Source organism: Scatophagus argus, chromosome 16 (genome assembly GCF_020382885.2).
Source record: "Scatophagus argus isolate fScaArg1 chromosome 16, fScaArg1.pri, whole genome shotgun sequence".
NCBI lineage: Eukaryota > Metazoa > Chordata > Actinopteri > Scatophagidae > Scatophagus > Scatophagus argus.
This window is the reverse complement of record NC_058508.1, coordinates 9,539,448-9,557,579: the sequence shown is the minus strand read 5'-3', so window position 1 is coordinate 9,557,579 and position 18,132 is coordinate 9,539,448. Positions and strand designations below refer to the sequence as shown.

Here is an 18,132-nt window from a genome sequence, read left to right as displayed (position 1 = left end):
ATCAAGTCAAAGATCATTAAACCAGCAATCTACTGTGAAAAGCCGGCGTATCAGGCTCAAATTCAAAATATCTTCATCAGTTCAAGTATGAGAGCAGGTCATAATGATGCGTCACTATCGACGTCTTCATTATGACCTTACAATCATGGCTACGCACCGTGTCTACCGGAGAATCTTGTCTCGTCACTGACGGAAAAAGCCGAACCTGCCCGACCAGCCGACTCCCAGTCTGGTATGTAAACAAGGTCAGACACTGCAGCAGTCGGATCAAACACTTTCAGCACAGATTGGCTGCTTAGTTTTAACGCAAGAGAAGAATAATTTTTTTTAATCTAACGTCTGAGCAGAAAGGTAAGCTGTGCGTCATGATCGGCTCTGTGTTATTTGTGTCATTGAGTAGGACGCGTTGTGTGGATGTTTTACATGGCATCATCACAATGCATGTTTCAAACATGTCATTCTGTTACATGTGCAGCTGCAGATAAATCGGTTTGCACCGTGTATAAGGAGTCGCGTTGCTTCTATAATCCGAGTTTGCCGCAAAGTCACACGGCCGGTGTGTGTTTACCTCATGCGCAGTAGTCATCTGGCCTCGAAGTGGGTCACTCTTACGCTGCAATAAAAACCTGACTGGTCATGTTTTCCCATGACATTAAAAAACCTTACTGATGGAGTATTTTCAGTTCAGACGGCGTATCGCATGTTTTCAGTCTTCACAATTCAGTGTCTGTTCACGTGCACGTGCAGAAATGTAACTGAATTTAACATTGAGCTTTGTATGAATCACGTCACTGCATATACTGTATCAAAACACAAAATATGAGCCTCGTACTCATATAGCATGTGTACAAATACGTGAGTGCTGCAGATTCGAAGAGCTTGACTGAGCTGAGGCGGACCCCCTTTTTTATTATCTTGAATAACTTCATTCACAGCCTGACTGGGTCTGTTTGTCACTATGTTTATTAAAAACTGTGGATAAGGCAATAGTTTTACAGAACCAAATGAGGTGAAATACAGATTTATTTATGCAAGTGCAACAAGTAATCATGGATGAAAACCCGTTTGGACTGGTCATCCTAACTGCTTCGGTGCCAGCAAGATACAGACTGAGCTCATGTATTTGTCCTGCAGATGACGGTGGAGACAGAGTGAGAGGGACATAAAGAGAAAATGAGAATGACAGGCAGAAAGAAAGAGAGAGTGAGGAAGCGATTAACCAAGAACACGGTCAGCTGAGGCATTACTGAGGCTCTGCAAGTGTGCAGGACCAGTCATGTTGCAGATGTCCTGCTTTTACTGCTTGATTCAGCTCATATAAATGATTGGCCTGATGTGATCTCCTCATAAGACTCCCTTTTGAACACTCATGTCTCATTAGTGGTACCTTTAGTCTCTGGTGAGGCGAGGATTAATAGCACAAGCTGTTGTGATAATAGTCAGTTGTTGTTTCCTGAAGAGCCATGCAAACTTTCCATCACGTGTTTGATGATTTACACGACTTACTGGTGTTTTGGAAGTAAACATCAGAGGTGTTCTAGTTCACAGGCTGACTGAAGGCCAGTAAGAACGTTTCAAATCTGAGATTAAAACTAATAATGGATCTGGACTTCATCATATAAAATTAGAATTTAAACGTTTACAATGAAATGATTTGCCTTTCATTAAACAGTATTGGTAAACTACCTGAGTTTTGCTGGGTAAATAAGATATGGATTATCAAACTAACATGTTATTCTCTGTAGGGTTCTGTTACACACCAGCCAAGATGATGCAGTGTTTTCACTTCATGGTGGAGCCGGCCAAAACCTTAACGGCCAAGATAAAGGTATTATGTTTTGGTGCAACATTGTGTGTTTAATGTGAAAACCTGCCTTTTTTGGGTCACCTTTCATACTTACTGACAGTTGACATGGCAATGTTTTTAGTACCATGTGACTGCACTCATTTCTCCTTTCCTTGTTTAATTTAACAAGAGAGATCTACTGTTGTTGGGGAGATGAACTGAGAGAGAGTCTTGGGGGGGGGGGGGGGGGGGGTTCATTTTCTGCTGACAGGGACAGAGCCACGATGCGCATTTTGATCAGGCTGAGTGACCACCTCCTTTCTAGTTTGACCTTATTTCTCTCTAAAGCACTTGTAAAGCAGCACTAATGTCCTCCAAATGCCTTTTTTAATGAGAATTCTTTTTAAATAGTTTTCCACAGAAAATCTTTTTGAATTTCCTTGCAGGAAACACACAAGAGAACGAAGAAGGACAAGAGGGAGCCTCTGGACGAGGATCAGTTGTTTGTTGTGGAGCTGGCCCAAGATCTCAGCCGAGTGTGCCAGGTAACAACTCACTCATCAAACCAGAAACTGTTAACCAATCAGAGTCACTGCCCGATGATTTGACCAGTTTCAAATCATCTTTTTCAAGGGCATTACAAGGCCTTGTTTTTACCTCTTTGTCTACCAATCACCAAACCTAACTCCTCTGTTTTGCAGAGGTCAGCAGTCCTGGAGCACATCTGGAACCAGGATGACGTTTGGCCCACTTCTCTTTGCAGGGCTTTTATCCTGCAGTGGGCTTCCATGTTGGAGAGCAAGGTGCTAATCTGAGAAAATCATCCATTTCCAGAAAAGAGTATACGTACAGAAAATGATGATACTTAAGATGTAGAGATTTATTCACTAAACACACGTATGTGTCTGCATGCAGAAGAGGCCCATGCAGACAGATGGCTGGCCCGAGATGGATGAGGGCAAACAGCCAAAACTGATTAATGAGCAAGATCTCCAGCAGGCCAAAACTGTGGTCCTCAACTGGATCAAGGACCTGAGAGCTCAGCCTGAGGTGGGAAACATTCAAATAAAATTATGAAAAAAATGTACTCAGTAGACATGTTTTATTTACTGTGATCATCCTGTAGCAAAGTGTGTGGCCCGGGGAACCTGTAGCAAAGGTTCTGGAGGACCTCCAGTCCGCCTGGCGCTGGGGTCGCACATCCAACCTGCTGACCGCTATGGAGCTGGTTATGTGGACTTTAATGGTGCAGCGCCCAGATAAGGTAGAGGAGTCCAAGTTTATAAAGTATGTTTAACTCCTTGTGTATTATCTGCAGTGCATCAGTTTATTATGTAGCTGTAGTGCAAACCTGTTTGATGTGTCCTTGCAGGACACCCTACCACAGCAGTGGCTCATGTGGAAGCAGAGGACTCAGAAGAGTGGTTTGTAAATTAGTACTGAATCAAGCTGGATTTTGGTATAAATATAAATATAAATATAATTCCTTATGAGTTACTGTCTTTTTCCAGGTGCCATATCCTACATTCCTCAGCCAGGTGAGTGATATACTGTATATCTGCTTACACACTGAAAACCAAATGAGTTACCTGCAAAATAAAAAAACAAAACAAAACATATGTTATGTCATATGTAGCCCATTATTGTTTAAATGGATGTTCGCTTGCAGAAGGCCATCCATCCATCCATTTTCTATACCACTTATCCATCAGGGTCGCGGGGGGCTGGATCCTATCCCAGCTGACTATGGGCGAGAGGCGGGGTACACCCTGGACTGGTCGCCAGTCAATCGCAGGGCCGACACACAAAGACAGACAACCACACACTCTCACACTCACACCTAGGGGCAATGTAGAGGAGCCAATTAACCTAATGTGCATGTCTTTGGTATTGTGGGAGGAAGCCGGAGTACCAACAGAAAACCAACGCAGGCACAGGGAGAACATGCAAACTCCACATAGAAGGGCCCAGACTGGGATGCGAACCTGGAACCCTCTTGCTATTACCGTGCTGCCCTGCAGAAGACCATTTAGATAACATATGTTGCATCAGCTTTTGGTACAACATTCTCATTATCACATAATCTCCTATATGTTTTTTTTGCAGTGTGGGATTGGATCTCAGATGCTGCAGGTACTGCATTTATTTTTTTTTATTTTTACATTTGTAATTAATTAGTATATTTTTTACCACACCTGTCTGGTTTATTTAACCCTCTCTTTAGTGGAGGTGACCCTGGATTTGGACACAGCGAACCCTGATCTGCTCATCTCTGCTGACGAGAAGAAGATGCGATGTGGCTTTGAGAGGAAGGATGTCCCCAACTACCACCAGCGCTTCGACGGCTGGTGGTGTGCTGTGGGGATGGAGGGCTTTAACTCCGGCCGCCGCTACTGGGAGGTGGAGGTGGGCGAGCGTGACTGGCGGCTGGGTGTGGCCAAAGAGTCAGCCTTGAGGAAGGGCTTCAAGTCCCTGAACACAGATACGGGATATCTGACCCTGCGACTGGAGAGGGGCACCGAGCTGAAGGCACTGACAGTGCCCTTCACTGCCCTGTCCCCGGGCTTCATTCCCCGCAAGGTGGGCATCTACCTCGACTACGACTGTGGCCAGCTGTCCTTCTATGATGTAGACAAGCGCTGTCACATTTACACCTACAATGAGAGCTTCACTGAGAAGCTGTTTCCCTTGTTTGGTACGGTGGAGATCGTCAAGGATCTGGTGATCAAGTCTCCAGCAGCTAAATCCCAATTTCTCTGCCCCACACTTTGCGTCTGGGGTTGAGTCTCCTTCTTCCACATGCACCTTTAAAAGCCAGTAGATATCATAAAAAAATCTAACAAATCAGGTTATATAATAATCACTGGAAGTAATCAGAGATCCTGATGTAAAACACAATCATCGTGCTATTGAATAGCTCCACTGTATGACCAAGCTCTGTGCTGCTGCTTTAACGTGATCGTTGCAACCACTTTCTCATTCTAGAGCTATAGTACTACACTTTGCTCGAATACATGATGTATTTTCATATACTTGAAAGGAAACCTGTCATATTAATGTAAGGCGTTGTACAATGTTAACCCTGCAATAAGAATGCGTTTCTGTGAATAATAAATAAACCAAATCCATGACCTATTTCTTGATGTGTTTATTATGCAGTGATCTGTATATACACCACAAAAACGGGAATCACTCTCCGGCAAGCACTGACAAAGATAGATGAACTTCTAGTGTCTAATTCCTCGAGGGAGATATCTGACGTGAGAGCTGAATTGTGCGGTATGTGGTCAAACCCAGGCCCTGACAGCTTACAGTATCTGATAAATCAGTTTGTGGTGCCACTCATCAGCCTCAGCAGCTTCTCATGTTTTTCTCTCCGCACCATCCCTGCATATTGAGTGCTTTTACTTTTGATACTTTAAGGATATGTTGTTGATAATATTTAAAATTTTGAATGTCGAACCTACGGAACATTATGGTTTCGCTCAGTGGTGGAATGTGACGAAACACAGTTGCTCAAGTAGACTGCTGTACTTAAGTACAGTTCTTTGTTACTTTAGTTAGTTTACTCATATTTCCACTTTATATACTTTATACTTCTAGAGGCAAACTTCATAGTTAACTAATGTACTTTTTATTTCTTTACACTAATTTTAAGCTTTAGTTACTAGTTAAATAGCAAATTTATGTCATAATACAACATTTACATTAACAATAACAATAAAAAAGAAATGTGAGAAAATATATTAATGTAATAACAATAACAAAGAGATAGAGAGTTGAGTAAACTATGTGAATAAATTATACGGGGTCAGTAAACAGATTTTACAAGTTATGTTTATGCTCAGATTTTCTACGCAACAGATGACGTCATCTGTGTGCGACGTCGTCGTCGGAGAGGTCTATATGAGTTCTTACAGAGGCACCGACGATGACAACAACTTTAAAAGAAGCTTTAAAAAAACACTTTGGCTTTGACAACTTTAGGTCTAAACTACAAGAAGATGTTGTCAAAGCGGTCGTCAGAGGTAAGTGAGCGAACAGCCTGTTTATCTGCTGTTAGTTTATCTCTCTGATAACTAGCAAACGTTAGCTGGCTGGTAGCAACAGCAACTTTGTGAAAATTGACGTTTTGTTTCATATGTAAACGTGAAGCTGAGTAGATATGAGTTTGAATTATCTGTCACGGATAGTAAGAATAATGTCTGGCTCGGTGCTGGTGACTGGTGTTGTCTTCCTGCAGGTCACAAGGATGTGTTTGTTTGCATGCCCACTGGGGCAGGAAAGTCCCTCTGCTACCAGCTGCCTGCAGTTCTGGCTGAGGGTATTACTCTGGTTGTTTCCCCACTAATTGCTCTCATTCAGGTCAGTCTCTGATGCACCAGTTGCTCCAGTGTAAACCCTTGACATACGTCTAAGAGCTTGTGTATTGATCCCATCCTGTGTTCCTCCCCAGGACCAAGTGGACCGCCTGAAGGGCCTGAACATCCCTGCCTGCTCCATCAACTCCAAGCTCCCAGCAGCCGAGCGCCGTCTGATCTTGGCCGACTTAGCGAGCAGCAGCCCTAAGCTAAAGCTGCTCTACATCACTCCTGAAATGTTGGCATCTCCCTCGTTCCAGCCCTGCCTCACAGACCTGTGCTCCCGTGGTCTGTTGTCTTACCTGGCTGTGGATGAGGCTCACTGTGTCTCCCAGTGGGGACATGATTTCAGGCCAGACTACCTCAAACTGGGTGGGCTGCGTGCTCGCATGCCAGGGGTTCCCTGTTTGGCCCTGACAGCAACAGCACCCAAGAATGTACAAGAGGATATTGTTATGTCCCTGAATCTGCGCTGGCCGCTGTCTTTTGTTACACCTGTCTTCCGCAGTAATTTGCACTATGATGTGATCTTCAGGGAGATGCTGCCAAACCCCTACGTCCACTTGTATGCTTTCATTAAGAAGGCACTGGCACTGGACAGCGGGTCCAATGGACAGGTTTGTAGACTTGTTGTTTGTGTTTGTGTGGAACAGTTCCTTTTGTCTGAATGTCAGATCACCTGTTTCTTTTTTTTTTTTTTTTTTTTTACACTTATAGTAACATCATATCTTAGTGATCAGATGAAGAACAGTGCTTTTTAAGGACAGAAACAGAAATGTCAGAACAGAATAGCCATGGTTAGCCTAATGTTTTCACTTCACTTGTTCTCAGTGAATTTGAGCAAAATAAAGTAAGGCTTTTAAAATTCTTCATTTATAATGCAATACAGATATTTGTATTTTAGCTTTCAAAAAAATAACTTATGGCAAATCACTATTCTGTTTTGTGCCTGAACACATGACCTAAAATAGCATTTTAATGTGTAGGTGTGAATACAGTATGCTGGCTGTGTGCTCTGTCTGACCATACTATATAATTAGTACTTTTACTTTTGGTACTTTAAGTAAAATTTGGGGCTTTGGTACTTCTGTAGTTTTGCTGAAGTAAAAGATCTGAATACCTCCTCCACTATTTAATTTAGCAATGAAGTAAATCTGAGCGTCTGAGTGTCCAGAGTGGAGCTTGAGCGATTAATGGGCTTAGCTCTGAGCTCACACACAACCAGGCGCATTGGCAGGTGCTTAAGATCAATTAGAAACATTTTAAACCATAAAATGAACTGTTCAGATAAAAACATTTCAATGATTCTGATAAAAATGTTTGTATGCATTACATCATTATATGAATTTTGTAAACCCTCAAATATCTGAGCATGGAAATCTTGTTTACATGTTGTTGTCATGTAGGCAGATAGCAGTGAATTTGTGCTAATTTTTCACAATTGATTGTTTTTTGTCCCTTGAATACATGAGTAAAAACCCTGGTTTCTTTGGCCTACTGTATTTAATGTTTGTAAGCAGGGTTGTGGGATTGTGTACTGTCGGACCAGGGAAGGCTGTGAAACTGTGGCTTACCAGCTTACCAAGCTTGGAGTCTTGGCCAAGGCATATCATGCAGGTCAGGCTTTTTTTTTTGTCCCTGGAGGCATTAGACAACATGAAAATACTGGGGTTCACATGTTTGACTTTGGCCTTTATACTGTAGGTCTGAAGGCAGGAGATCGCACAGAAGTTCAAAATGAGTGGATGGAGGGGAAGGTGCTGGTTATTGTAGCCACCATCAGCTTTGGTATGGGAGTAGACAAGGCCAATGTCAGGTGAGGCAGTGAGGTTTTTGCTGTATTGTTTTCTCTTGAATTTTTTTTTTTGCATGTGCTAATATATTTTGTTAATGCCACAGGTTTGTAGCTCACTGGAACCTGGCTAAATCTCTAGCCAGTTACTACCAAGAGTCTGGGCGAGCTGGGAGAGACGGCCTTCCCTCCTCCTGCCGCACGTACTACTCTCCACGAGATACAGAGCAAATAAACTTTCTCATCCGCCAGGAGGTTGGCCGCAGACAGGTCAGTACAATCAAAAAGCATTCAGAACTCAAAATGTGAGACTATGAAACAAACCTCAGTGTCGTTGAACATTTTGTAAACTTGCCTACAGGAAAAACGTGGCTCTGCAAAAGAGACCGATAAAGCAGCCATTGCAGACTTTGAAGCCATGGTATCGTTTTGTGTGCAAGAAGCGTAAGTAGATTGTTCAGAACACATCTGCGTGCAAGTAACTTTTTGTTTATTGCATGAAGTCAAGTGTAGAAACAGAGTATCAGACCATTACATCATGTCCTCACTCTTTTGCACATGCATCACTTGTAGTTTTATACATGAAACAGAACTTGATTATATGCTCTGCTTTTCAAAATAAAATCACCATTCATTCCAGTTTATGTGCAGCAGAGGGCAGACTTGATCTCTCATCTATGCCTTGATGAAGTGTCAGGAAACTCTTACCCCATACTAGGATCTTTCCTCCTAGTCTGACTGCCAAATCTCATCCATAGAATCAAATCACACATAGACATAAGTGTAGAAAAATATTAACAACAAATTTACCTTTTTTCTTCGTATCTCACTGTGCAACTTGCTGCAGAGTTTATGATTATTCTATACATTTTTGTAGATCTTATTTGATGTATTTTCTGACATAATTAAAGATTCTCTGGATTAGCCCTGCCTTTCATCAGGTCAGAGGTTTTGTTGTGTAGCACAGGCAGGGATGCTCCAGGGAATGTAGATTCTCCTGAAAACCTGGCAGCTGCAGCGGGCGTGTTTGGCAGACAGTCAGGACGTCTGTCTCTGTGTTTGTCAGTTGCTTTGTTGTTCAAGGGTTGGGCTCCTCTAGTGCCCAACTATAATGTCTAGAATGTTATCCCTTTGACTGTATGACCACAACTCTCGAGGATGTTTTCCACCATGTCCTGTTAGGTTTCCTTGCGGGGTGTGCTCAAATATTCGACCCCTTCGTCTTTGTCTTGCGACAGCAGCAGCAGGTCACACATGTCAGCACCATCATGAGCAGGACCACCACTGTGAGAATGCATATAAAAAAAAGCATCATGACCAGGTCACCCTTTAGAAAAACACAGGAATAAGTTGTAGTAGAGAGTGGAGACTCACAGATGAAGGTTAGGATGACAAAGAAAGCTCCCAGCTCCACAGGGGTGGCATTGGGCAAACCCTGAAGCTTGACCCATATCTTGTTCAGGAGGTCCAGTGTCTCTTCTCTGGCATCCATTCTAAGTGAGGCAGAAATGAGGTGCCCTCAGTTTATACAGTGTCTTATTTATTTGCCTATGTCTGGTGTCATCAGGATATAAGTCCTGCTTTTTGTTACTGTGAGACAACATCGCTGCTGTGTTGACACAAGCGCGTAACTTACAACTTTGTATCTGTGAATAAAGTGCTGTTTAACAGTTTCTCACTCTGGGAAAGTGAGCAGTAAGGAAAGACAGTGAGATGCAAAGCATGTGGTGTTTCTAGACAATTGTGAGTCTAAAAGTGAATGTGTTTGGGTAATAATACAGTGGGTGGTGCTGGCGGTTGATGGTGTTCAACTAACGAGTTAACTCTGTCAGGCTTTCTGTAAGTCTACAAAATAACAGGGTCTGTCTCTGTGTTCAGCTCGTAAACAGAGGGCTCCCCTCACACAAGTCTCATTGTGTGTAATATCTGTAGACTGTAATGTGTTTTTAATGGGTGGTGCTCAAGCATCAAGTTCTACATGATTTATTGTTGACTGTGTTACTGTGCTGCACAGTAGGTGAAATGGCTCTGGGTGTGACGGTTCAGCTCATTGCTGGTTTTGGAAGCAGTTTGTTGTATTTGGTTGAATATATACGGGAATGCAGTTCATAACATTTTAAATGAAGATTTGGAACTTTAAGGAAATACTTTTAATTATTTCCTGTTGAGAGTTAGATGAGAAGATTGACACCACTGATATGTAGTTGGATCCAGCAGCAGGCTGGCCTAGCTTAGCTTAGCATAAAGGGTGGAAACAGCGATAAATAGCTAGTTTTTCTCTGTCCACAGGTAACAGAATCCACCTGGCGTTGCCTCTAAAGTTCATTAATTAACATATTATATCTTGTGTTTTCAAGCAGTACAAAACCAAAAGCATAAAAATGACAATTTGCAGTTTCACAGTGTTTTGTGCCTTTGATTTGGTCTTGGTAAGGAGCAGAAAATTCTTTGAGTCTCCACTGGTTTCCTGGTAACTAGATCTGACCTGTAAAATGGCAAAAAGTAATTTTTACACTTGCTCTTTTTTGTATGGATTGAACAAACAAAATGAAACCTGTTGATTATTAAACCTGAGAGGAGCTGGTTGGCATGTTTCGTTACCTGTGGACAGAACCCAGCTAGCTTCCTGTTTCCAGTATTTGTTATGGTTGCACTGCTCAGCTAAACTAAGCCACGCTAACTGATGCGAAGTTCCCAAAATGTCAAACACGTTTCTCTAGGGTTAGGATATTAGTTTAAGACTTTTATGTTATTTTTTCCCAAATATAGTTGGATTGTTGTACCGTGTTGTGTTACTCTGTAAGATACATTAAATTTATTGGTTCCATTGCATCCAAACAACACCTGCTAACTTTTTGCTTCCATAAAGCTGAATCACTACCTTTATAAAACATTTTAAACACAAGCTAAATATTATAACATGAAGCTTAGATTTATTGTAGAACTGCTGTGTACAGTAACACTGCATATCTAATACACTGGCAGCTCATTGCTACTAACTGAATGTTTTCATGAAGAACTTGCATGAAAGAGACTTTTGAAGTGCAGTTTAAGACTGCAGATGGCAAATTTGAAGCTCTCGTCACTTTAGAAACACATCTAGTTATTTTGCCAGTCCAGCAGATGATGTTTTAAAGAAATTAACATCATTTACAGATAGTGTTCAAACAGTGGGAATCTCCTCAGACACCCAGCATTGTTATTTTATAGTTGACTCTAACTTCCCAATGTTTGTTTGAACCCAACAAGCCTTTACGAAGTATTTTTGAGCACATTCTTTAAATTCTCAGGTGCTTCACATCTCCAGACTCACTCACAGTGAGAGGCACTTACCTGTGAAAGGCTTTGTTGTTTTCATGCACTCAGCAAAGCCCGGTCACACTGGCAAAACGTTTCCAAGACAGAAGTAAGCAGACCAGTTATGAGGTGACATGTAACTCCTTTAGGGAAGAAATGAGGGTTTTCATTTGTTGCTGAAGCGTTCAGTACGTCATCCAGAGGAAGAATCCTCACACCAGAGGTTAGCAGTCAGGTGGAAATTAGTGTTAGGAGAGATAATTCCTTGAGTGCCGCTGGTTCTCTACACATGGAGTGGAGGAAAACTGAGATGCCACTAAAGCCAAGTCTTGCTTTCCTTTGCTTCCCTGGTCTCTTCTTTGTGGTCTGTGGCAGTGGCACACAGAGTAGTTATCTGCTGTGCCTTGCTTTAGTTTGCCTGCCTGCAAGACTGGTTTCTCCTTAGCAGTCCTCTCTGGGAGTGACTGTGACTTTCACAGAGTCTTTGTGTGCCTCTCTGCCTCTCCCCACCTCCTCTGGTGAAGTTGTTCCTCTCTCTTTCATGGCTGTGCAGACAGTATTTCCATTTCCAGCAGGGTAGTTAGTATGTTGTTCATGGGATGATTCTCAAACAGACTGTATGGTGGGTAGGTGAATTTTGTTACATAATACAGGATCTGGCAAAAGCATGAGGCTGTTTTTTATTTTTTAAAAAATGGAAACCATCACAACTAAAGCTGTGATTTTAGAAAGAAAATAAAAACTTCAGCAAGGTGAGTTCTCATTGGACATGAGTAGGAGTGCGGTGTCTAAAAAGCCTTAATACAAGTTCAGGAAAATAAAACTAATTATGTCCCAAACCAAGATTTACTTTGCTCGAATGCATTCCTGTTAGCAGTACATGAAGAAGTACTGCAGGCAGTACAATGGCTCTAACTCTGGTTTTTAGTTGTGATTGTCAGACAACTGTATGTTTTATTTAATGTGAAAAGGGAACCTTGTTTGACTTATTTCATAACAGAAACATTGATCATAGTCATTTGTGATGGTTACACAATAGCTGATAGATCAATGATGCACTAGATGTTTCCTATGCGCTTGACCTTTTAAATGCAGACTCAAATATTTAACCAGCCTCACACTGCCTAATTTATTCTTAACTTGTGGGAGCTGTATCACTAGCCTGTCCTTACATGTATTTAGATTTAATAAGCAGTGTCTCTCTTATCTTCCCACCAGTTGTCGCCATGCCACCATCTCTAAGTTCTTCGGGGACCAGATTCCAAACTGTGCGGGAGCCTGCGACTACTGTCGTAACCCCAAAGCTGTGCGAGCCCAGCTGGAGAAGGCAGCTGCACTCAGCACCAAGACTGAAGCTCAGAGCAAAGAGCCTAAAGGACCGTTTGGTTTCCAGCCGGACCTTTACGAAGGTGGAAAGAAGGGATACGGCTTTGAAAGGCAGGACCACTTTAGTAATGTCATCAGAAATATTTGATTGCTACTTTTGAAACATAAGTTAGTGAATCTGGAGATTGACGCTGACAACAAATCTTACAGATATGATGAAGGTGATGATAACAGTGATGATGATAGCAAAAAGAGGAAGAAGGAGTTCTCTGACCTCTTCAAGAAGCAGATGAGCCTGCGGAAGGTGAATCACAATCATCAGCATACACAAGCTCTTTTTAGGAATGTTAACTTTCTGCAACTTGGAAAAACAACTCCATGCAGTGTTTGTGTTGTGCCTTTGTACATCTGTTTGCCAGCTGTTGGCAAGAGAGAAGGTACAGGGCGGTTGAGGCCCCCGCAAGTGGGGATTGTGGTAAATGGCTCCCACATGTTAGGTACAATTGGTGGAGCACTGAAGTAAAACTGTTCCTTGGCAGGTCCAAGAGGACCTTGTCTATTTTACTATATCATTAAAAGCAGGAATGTCATGATTGTAAAACAGCAAATAAGAGATGTATGGTGATGAAAAGGAGGCCAGACCATAGATCACACACCATTCAGAACTTCATTTAAGTCTCTTTACATAAATGATCTGCCAGGTTGAAGTGATACTCCACTAAAGAAAAACATGTCTTATCAATCAAATGCTAATCCCCTGTAGGCTTAAAAATTGGCCTAAGTCATGTCTTTGAACAGATATGACTGTTTGGAACATACTGTGAAAATTGTCGGGCAGGTGTTGAGATAACTTAGCCTGTAAAGTATGTTAAGAATATGCTATCTAGACAATGCTTTTTCTGCTGTGAAATCTGCTGTTAATCAGTAGTAGGTGACTAAATTCAAACTGACTGCTGCTGTCCTCTCACTGATGAGGAACATACTAACTTTTAAAGCCACAGTTAAGCCAAAAAAGGGCCTGTTGCAAACTCAAAGGAAGCATTTATTTATTTAACTATTTTTGTGCCTTTATTGGATGGTGCCAGTAGAAAGTTGACAGGAAATGAAAGAGGAAGAAAAGCAGGTCTCTAGCTTAGCTTGAACCTTGAACCTTGAACCTGTTGCTGTTCATAGTCAGTGTTTTAACAACTAAGCCATACATTCATATATCCAAATGGCTTCATGTGTCTGTGTGTTCTTCTTCTGTAAGTTACTTTGTTTAAGTGAATATCTGACTGTTAACTTCGCTATGTGTTTCTCTGTGATTCTGTAGGCAAATGAAGGTTTGAGAGAAGATTTCGTGCCCCCAGGTAGTATCATGAGAAAAATAAAATAAATATCAGAGGACATCCAGGCTCATCTGTGCTCTCATATAAACGATGTATCCTTCTGTGCAGATGCTGACTGCCCACTCAGAGAGGGCAGCAGCCAGAGGATCCCCAGGCTCACTGTGAAGGTACAACACCCTACTTGAATACATTCCTCATACCTGCTGCACTCATTAACACGTCTTCAGGAATTCAGTGACTCATCTGTCATGAGATGTGAAGGGAGGTGGTAGAGGCACATCATTCATGTCAGCAACAGTATATATACAGCCCCTGAGAGGAGAAGACAGCAGTAAATGAAAATACAATAGTGCCACTCATGGCTCATCTGTGTACTACAGTACAACATTTTATACAATGAAAGTGAGCAATGAGAGTGGAATCTGCAGCTTCACTATCAGAATCCTCAATATATTGAGGTCGTTCAGCAGTTTTACTGATATACAATATATTAAAAAAATATGAAGATATTTCTGAAGATTGAAGCTATCTCAGTAATGCATGCAGTTAAATACTTGGTGTAATTACAGAACATTTCTGAACGCAAATATACACATGAATTTTGCACATTTTAGCCGTTTCTGTGGAAGTGCAGTTCCATGATCTGCATGATCGGCATCTTTCTACTGAATTAAAAGAAACTCCTGTTCTTCTATTATTAATACATGTATCATTTCTACCTTGTAGATTTTATTGGTTTATCTTGTATAAATATATTTCATTTCAGGCAAGAGAGCACTGCCTGGGCCTTTTGCAGGAGGCATTACATGGCCACCAGGGGGCAGAAGACGCATTCAAGTAATGATGGAAACATAGGCTCCAAACATCATTCTTGTACATTGTTCTTTTTCTATAGATAATGTTTTACATTGTCATCGATTTCTCCCTCTCTCAGCTGTGACAACCTGTCTTTAGCGGCAGATATTGAACATGAGGTCTTCAAGAGCAGCAAGTCCTCCAACTTGTACAAAGCTGCCATCCTGAAGAGGGTAACTTGTGACTGTTCTGTCTATCATAGTGTAACTGGTAGAAGATATATTCCTGAACTCATCTTGTCTTAAAGGTTTCAGAGATGAAGAAAACAGCACCTGCTTTGAGTGGTGGAGAAAGAGAAGACAGCGACAAGATTACCAGCAGCAGTGAATCCCGAGAAACTGAGTCAAAACTGAAAGAAGAAGCATCCTCTTCCTCTTCTTCTTCCTTTTCTGGGGAGCTGCAGGGGTTCACATCTGCATCTGAGATCTACTCAGTAAGATACACTTTACCAGCCACTTGTACATTTGGATTCTTGTTGCTGCAAACAATTCAGACATAAACATGTATTCTTTTTTCCATTATTCCCCCAGATGAAGCGCAAGAGGGTAGGGGCAGGCCAGAGGGGCTCATCTAACCCCTTCCAGGCTGCTAAAGACCTGCTCAAGTCCTCCATGATGAGCAGTTTATCTACCAAAGGGACAGACAGCGGTGGGTTTTACAGTGACAGCTTGGGAGGCCCTGGGGAGGCAAACACAGATCCACCTTCGGCTGTAACGTCATCCATCAGAGCCAGAGCAAATGCCGTTGCTACTTCCCTGAACAGCCCGACGAAGGCAGGCAGAGCCTTGAGCAAGAAGCAGCAGAAGCTGGCAGATGCGGCAAAAAGTTCTCGCAACATTTCCCAGTACTTTGCAAAGAAACAAACAACAGACAAGACTGAGACTGTGGTGCCTCACGAAAACAGTGGCCAGTGGGAACACTCACCCATAAATGTGGAGGCTGTGGAGATCATCCCCTTGGAGTCAGAGACTGAGGATGTCCAAGAAGAAAGTAAGACAGACATAATAATTATACCTGATGAAGAGGAGGAAACCCATAAAACGGAGACCTTGGAGTCCAGTACAGAGTAAGAAACCCTCAATGCAGGATCTTAAAAAGATGGACAAGTCTTGTCTCAGCTCTGACTTTATTTTCTCTTACACAGACAAAAACCCCAATTGGAAGAAGAAGCTAAAGCGCCTGTAATGGTGGTGGTAAGCATCTTTCCCCTGCCTGGTCTTTAAGATTTATTTCCCGCTCAGTAACTGGTGATATGTGTGTGTCCAGTTGACAGATGACATGAAAGTGAACAGAGAGTCGAACAGAGAGTGTTCTCCTCCAGCAAAGCGCAGCCGCCCTGCAGGTGGCAGCAGAAGAGTAACCTTCAACCCCAATGTGCAGGAGAGGGCCCTGCACCCTGTCAACAAGCTGCCCAAGCTTGTGACGCTGAAGGAAGCAGCTGATATTGTGGTCCGCTACCTGGACCCCTTTTACACTCAGGGGAAGTTTGCTACCAAGGTGAGAGGTGGATGTCTCAAGATTCCACGTATGCAGAAAAAGCAGTGTGAAATAAAAAGTTTCACTCGCCTGCCAACGAATTCTCAGCTGTGGCTTTCTTTGGTTGTAGGAGCTGTTTAAGTCCTTTGCGCGCTACTTGTCTCACCTTCTCACTGAGGGAAGAAGTCGGGGGAAAGGCCAAGGTAAGCAGGCGATAAGTCATCTAAAAAGTGTGCTGTGTTGAACTCCGCTCTAATGCTTGTCTTTGTGCCTGCAGTTAAAGCAGAGGCCAAAGCTCTCATCAAGAACTTCTTCAGAAGGGTTGAGCGCTGTGAGAGCGAGGCAGACTGGAAGCATCTTAAAATACCACACAGCTGTAAAACCATAGAGAACAAGAAATGATGAGAAGGGAAATGTAGTTGTTTTTAGGGTCAAACCCTTCCTCTTTGTCAGTGCCTAAGCTTCCCTTGTTCCACTGATATCAGGCTTCGCCACAGATGCCTGCTGACCAGGTTTATGGTTGATTTGCTGCTAGGTCTGTGCTTTTTTCCAGGCTTGTTACTGCTACAGTAGCTTATGATTAAGCAGTAATGTGGAATAAGTCTGAGAGAGCAAAGGTTATACTGTGCATACCAATATGTTTGCTTTATGTTTGAGCTCATTTACTTGAAACTGTGGATTATGTACACTTTTCGTTGCTCATGACCCCAATCTTTAAGTTTAATTCTCATTCTACAAGAAGAACTGATCTTCATTTATTTTGCTACGGTATGAATGTTTTGTGATACTGTGCTGTTTGATTTTCAGTGTCAGTCTGCACTTCAGCCTAAAACTGAATAGGGGAAAAAAAATCAGCATCTATGCTAGCACCTCTGTGAGGCCATGAGCTAAATGCTAATGTTAGCACTCTAACACACTAACATACACATGGTGGCCGTGCTGATGTGCTGACATTTAGCCAGTGTGATGTTTGCCATTTTAGTTTAGCGTGTTGGCATGCAAATATTTTGCTAATTAGCACCTAATAGAAAGTACAGATGAGGCACATAGGAATGTCATTAATTTTGCAGGTTGCAAAGTACTGGACACATTGAAATTTTGATCTGACTGCCAGATGAAAAGTCATCCTCTGGGCACCATTTAAGTATGTACCAAATTTCATGGCTGTCTGGCTGTTGATATATTTCAATGGGGACCAAAGCGGTGGTCTGAGTAACTAATGGACTGACGTTTCCATCTGTAGAGCCACACCAACAGCACAGCTAAATGCACACTGGAAATGGTTGACAATAATTTTAAGAATACATAATTTGAGGTGAACTGTGATTAAAGTAACACCATAAAACAGTTTCTTAGTATTTGACATAAACCAGATGGATCTGTTTTGCTTGAGCCTAATAGATATTTTTAGTGCTGCTACATATTTTGTCTTTGGCCGTTGGACCGCGGAACAGACAACAAAGTAAAAGGACATAAATGACACACTGTATGATGTAAAACCATGCTGTTTATGTTTTCTGTCATTTAAAACAACATTCAGTTCTGGCTTAGGTTATATCTCTTCTGCAGAGTGAAGCTGTTCTCTTCTTTAGCAACATAGTTTCCGATGTGGGAAATGTTATAGTGCCTGTGAGGCCACAGTTTTTGTTTTTCACAGTCAGGAGGTAACCCACTGATGGACACAGACAGATGCCTGGCTGTGCATACAGTCAGAACAGCTATAGCCTGTCTACTCTTTGTTCCTACATGTTTACAATAAAGTCTCTGCTGAACAGGAACAGACCAACAACAGTCTGAGACTGTGTGTTAGTTCATGTCTTCAACTGGACTATTAAACTTAAGCTTTGGGGGCTGAACTGGGGGGGGGAGACGTCCGTGCCGGGAACGCTGTTAAATAGACACTGACGTCAC

General features: G+C 42.2%; 2 protein-coding genes and 1 long non-coding RNA gene across 5 annotated transcripts; 2 read left to right on the top strand and 1 right to left on the bottom strand.

The window, feature by feature from the left end:
• Positions 1–136: 136 nt before the first annotated feature.
• Positions 137–4,914, top strand: si:ch211-120g10.1 (E3 ubiquitin-protein ligase TRIM69). Of its 2 annotated transcripts, none has more exons than XM_046416429.1 (10): positions 137–232; positions 1,746–1,828; positions 2,233–2,331; positions 2,488–2,589; positions 2,702–2,836; positions 2,913–3,050; positions 3,159–3,210; positions 3,298–3,324; positions 3,893–3,919; positions 4,011–4,914. In XM_046416429.1, the coding sequence occupies exons 2-10, from the start codon at positions 1,769–1,771 to the stop codon at positions 4,568–4,570; spliced, it is 1,200 nt and encodes a 399-aa protein (XP_046272385.1). In that variant the 5' UTR covers positions 137–232; positions 1,746–1,768; the 3' UTR covers positions 4,571–4,914. The 2 variants fall into 2 exon arrangements, with proteins under 2 accessions (XP_046272385.1, XP_046272384.1); XM_046416428.1 differs by having other exon boundaries at positions 217–351.
• A 738-nt stretch (positions 4,915–5,652) lies between these two features.
• On the top strand, positions 5,653–18,018 carry recql5 (RecQ helicase-like 5). 2 transcript variants are annotated; one of them, XM_046416366.1, is made up of 19 exons: positions 5,653–5,814; positions 6,030–6,151; positions 6,243–6,764; positions 7,668–7,764; positions 7,852–7,963; positions 8,047–8,209; positions 8,301–8,383; positions 12,455–12,673; positions 12,773–12,866; positions 13,875–13,911; positions 13,999–14,057; positions 14,657–14,727; positions 14,825–14,918; positions 14,993–15,178; positions 15,276–15,811; positions 15,890–15,938; positions 16,012–16,242; positions 16,352–16,424; positions 16,499–18,018. In XM_046416366.1, the coding sequence occupies exons 1-19, from the start codon at positions 5,718–5,720 to the stop codon at positions 16,621–16,623; spliced, it is 2,970 nt and encodes a 989-aa protein (XP_046272322.1). In that variant the 5' UTR covers positions 5,653–5,717; the 3' UTR covers positions 16,624–18,018. The 2 variants fall into 2 exon arrangements, with proteins under 2 accessions (XP_046272322.1, XP_046272321.1); XM_046416365.1 differs by having other exon boundaries at positions 7,665–7,764.
• On the bottom strand, positions 8,409–11,818 carry LOC124073844. The gene is made up of 3 exons (XR_006845731.1): positions 11,273–11,818; positions 9,314–9,432; positions 8,409–9,223 (listed from the first exon to the last, which is right to left on the bottom strand). It is a non-coding gene; the product is annotated as an uncharacterized LOC124073844 (long non-coding RNA).
• Positions 18,019–18,132: the final 114 nt, after the last annotated feature.

Bases quoted from the DNA above. Each gene is read 5' to 3' on its own strand.
- si:ch211-120g10.1 (XM_046416429.1), top strand. From the start codon at position 1,769: ATGATGCAGTGTTTTCACTTCATGGTGGAGCCGGCCAAAACCTTAACG. The intron at 1,829-2,232 runs GTATTATGTTTT...ATTTCCTTGCAG, and splicing joins CCTTAACGGCCAAGATAAAG to GAAACACACAAGAGAACGAA. The intron at 2,590-2,701 runs GTGCTAATCTGA...GTCTGCATGCAG, and splicing joins CTTCCATGTTGGAGAGCAAG to AAGAGGCCCATGCAGACAGA.
- recql5 (XM_046416365.1), top strand. From the start codon at position 5,718: ATGACAACAACTTTAAAAGAAGCTTTAAAAAAACACTTTGGCTTTGAC. The intron at 14,058-14,656 runs GTACAACACCCT...ATTTCATTTCAG, and splicing joins TCCCCAGGCTCACTGTGAAG to GCAAGAGAGCACTGCCTGGG. The intron at 15,939-16,011 runs GTAAGCATCTTT...GTGTGTGTCCAG, and splicing joins AAGCGCCTGTAATGGTGGTG to TTGACAGATGACATGAAAGT.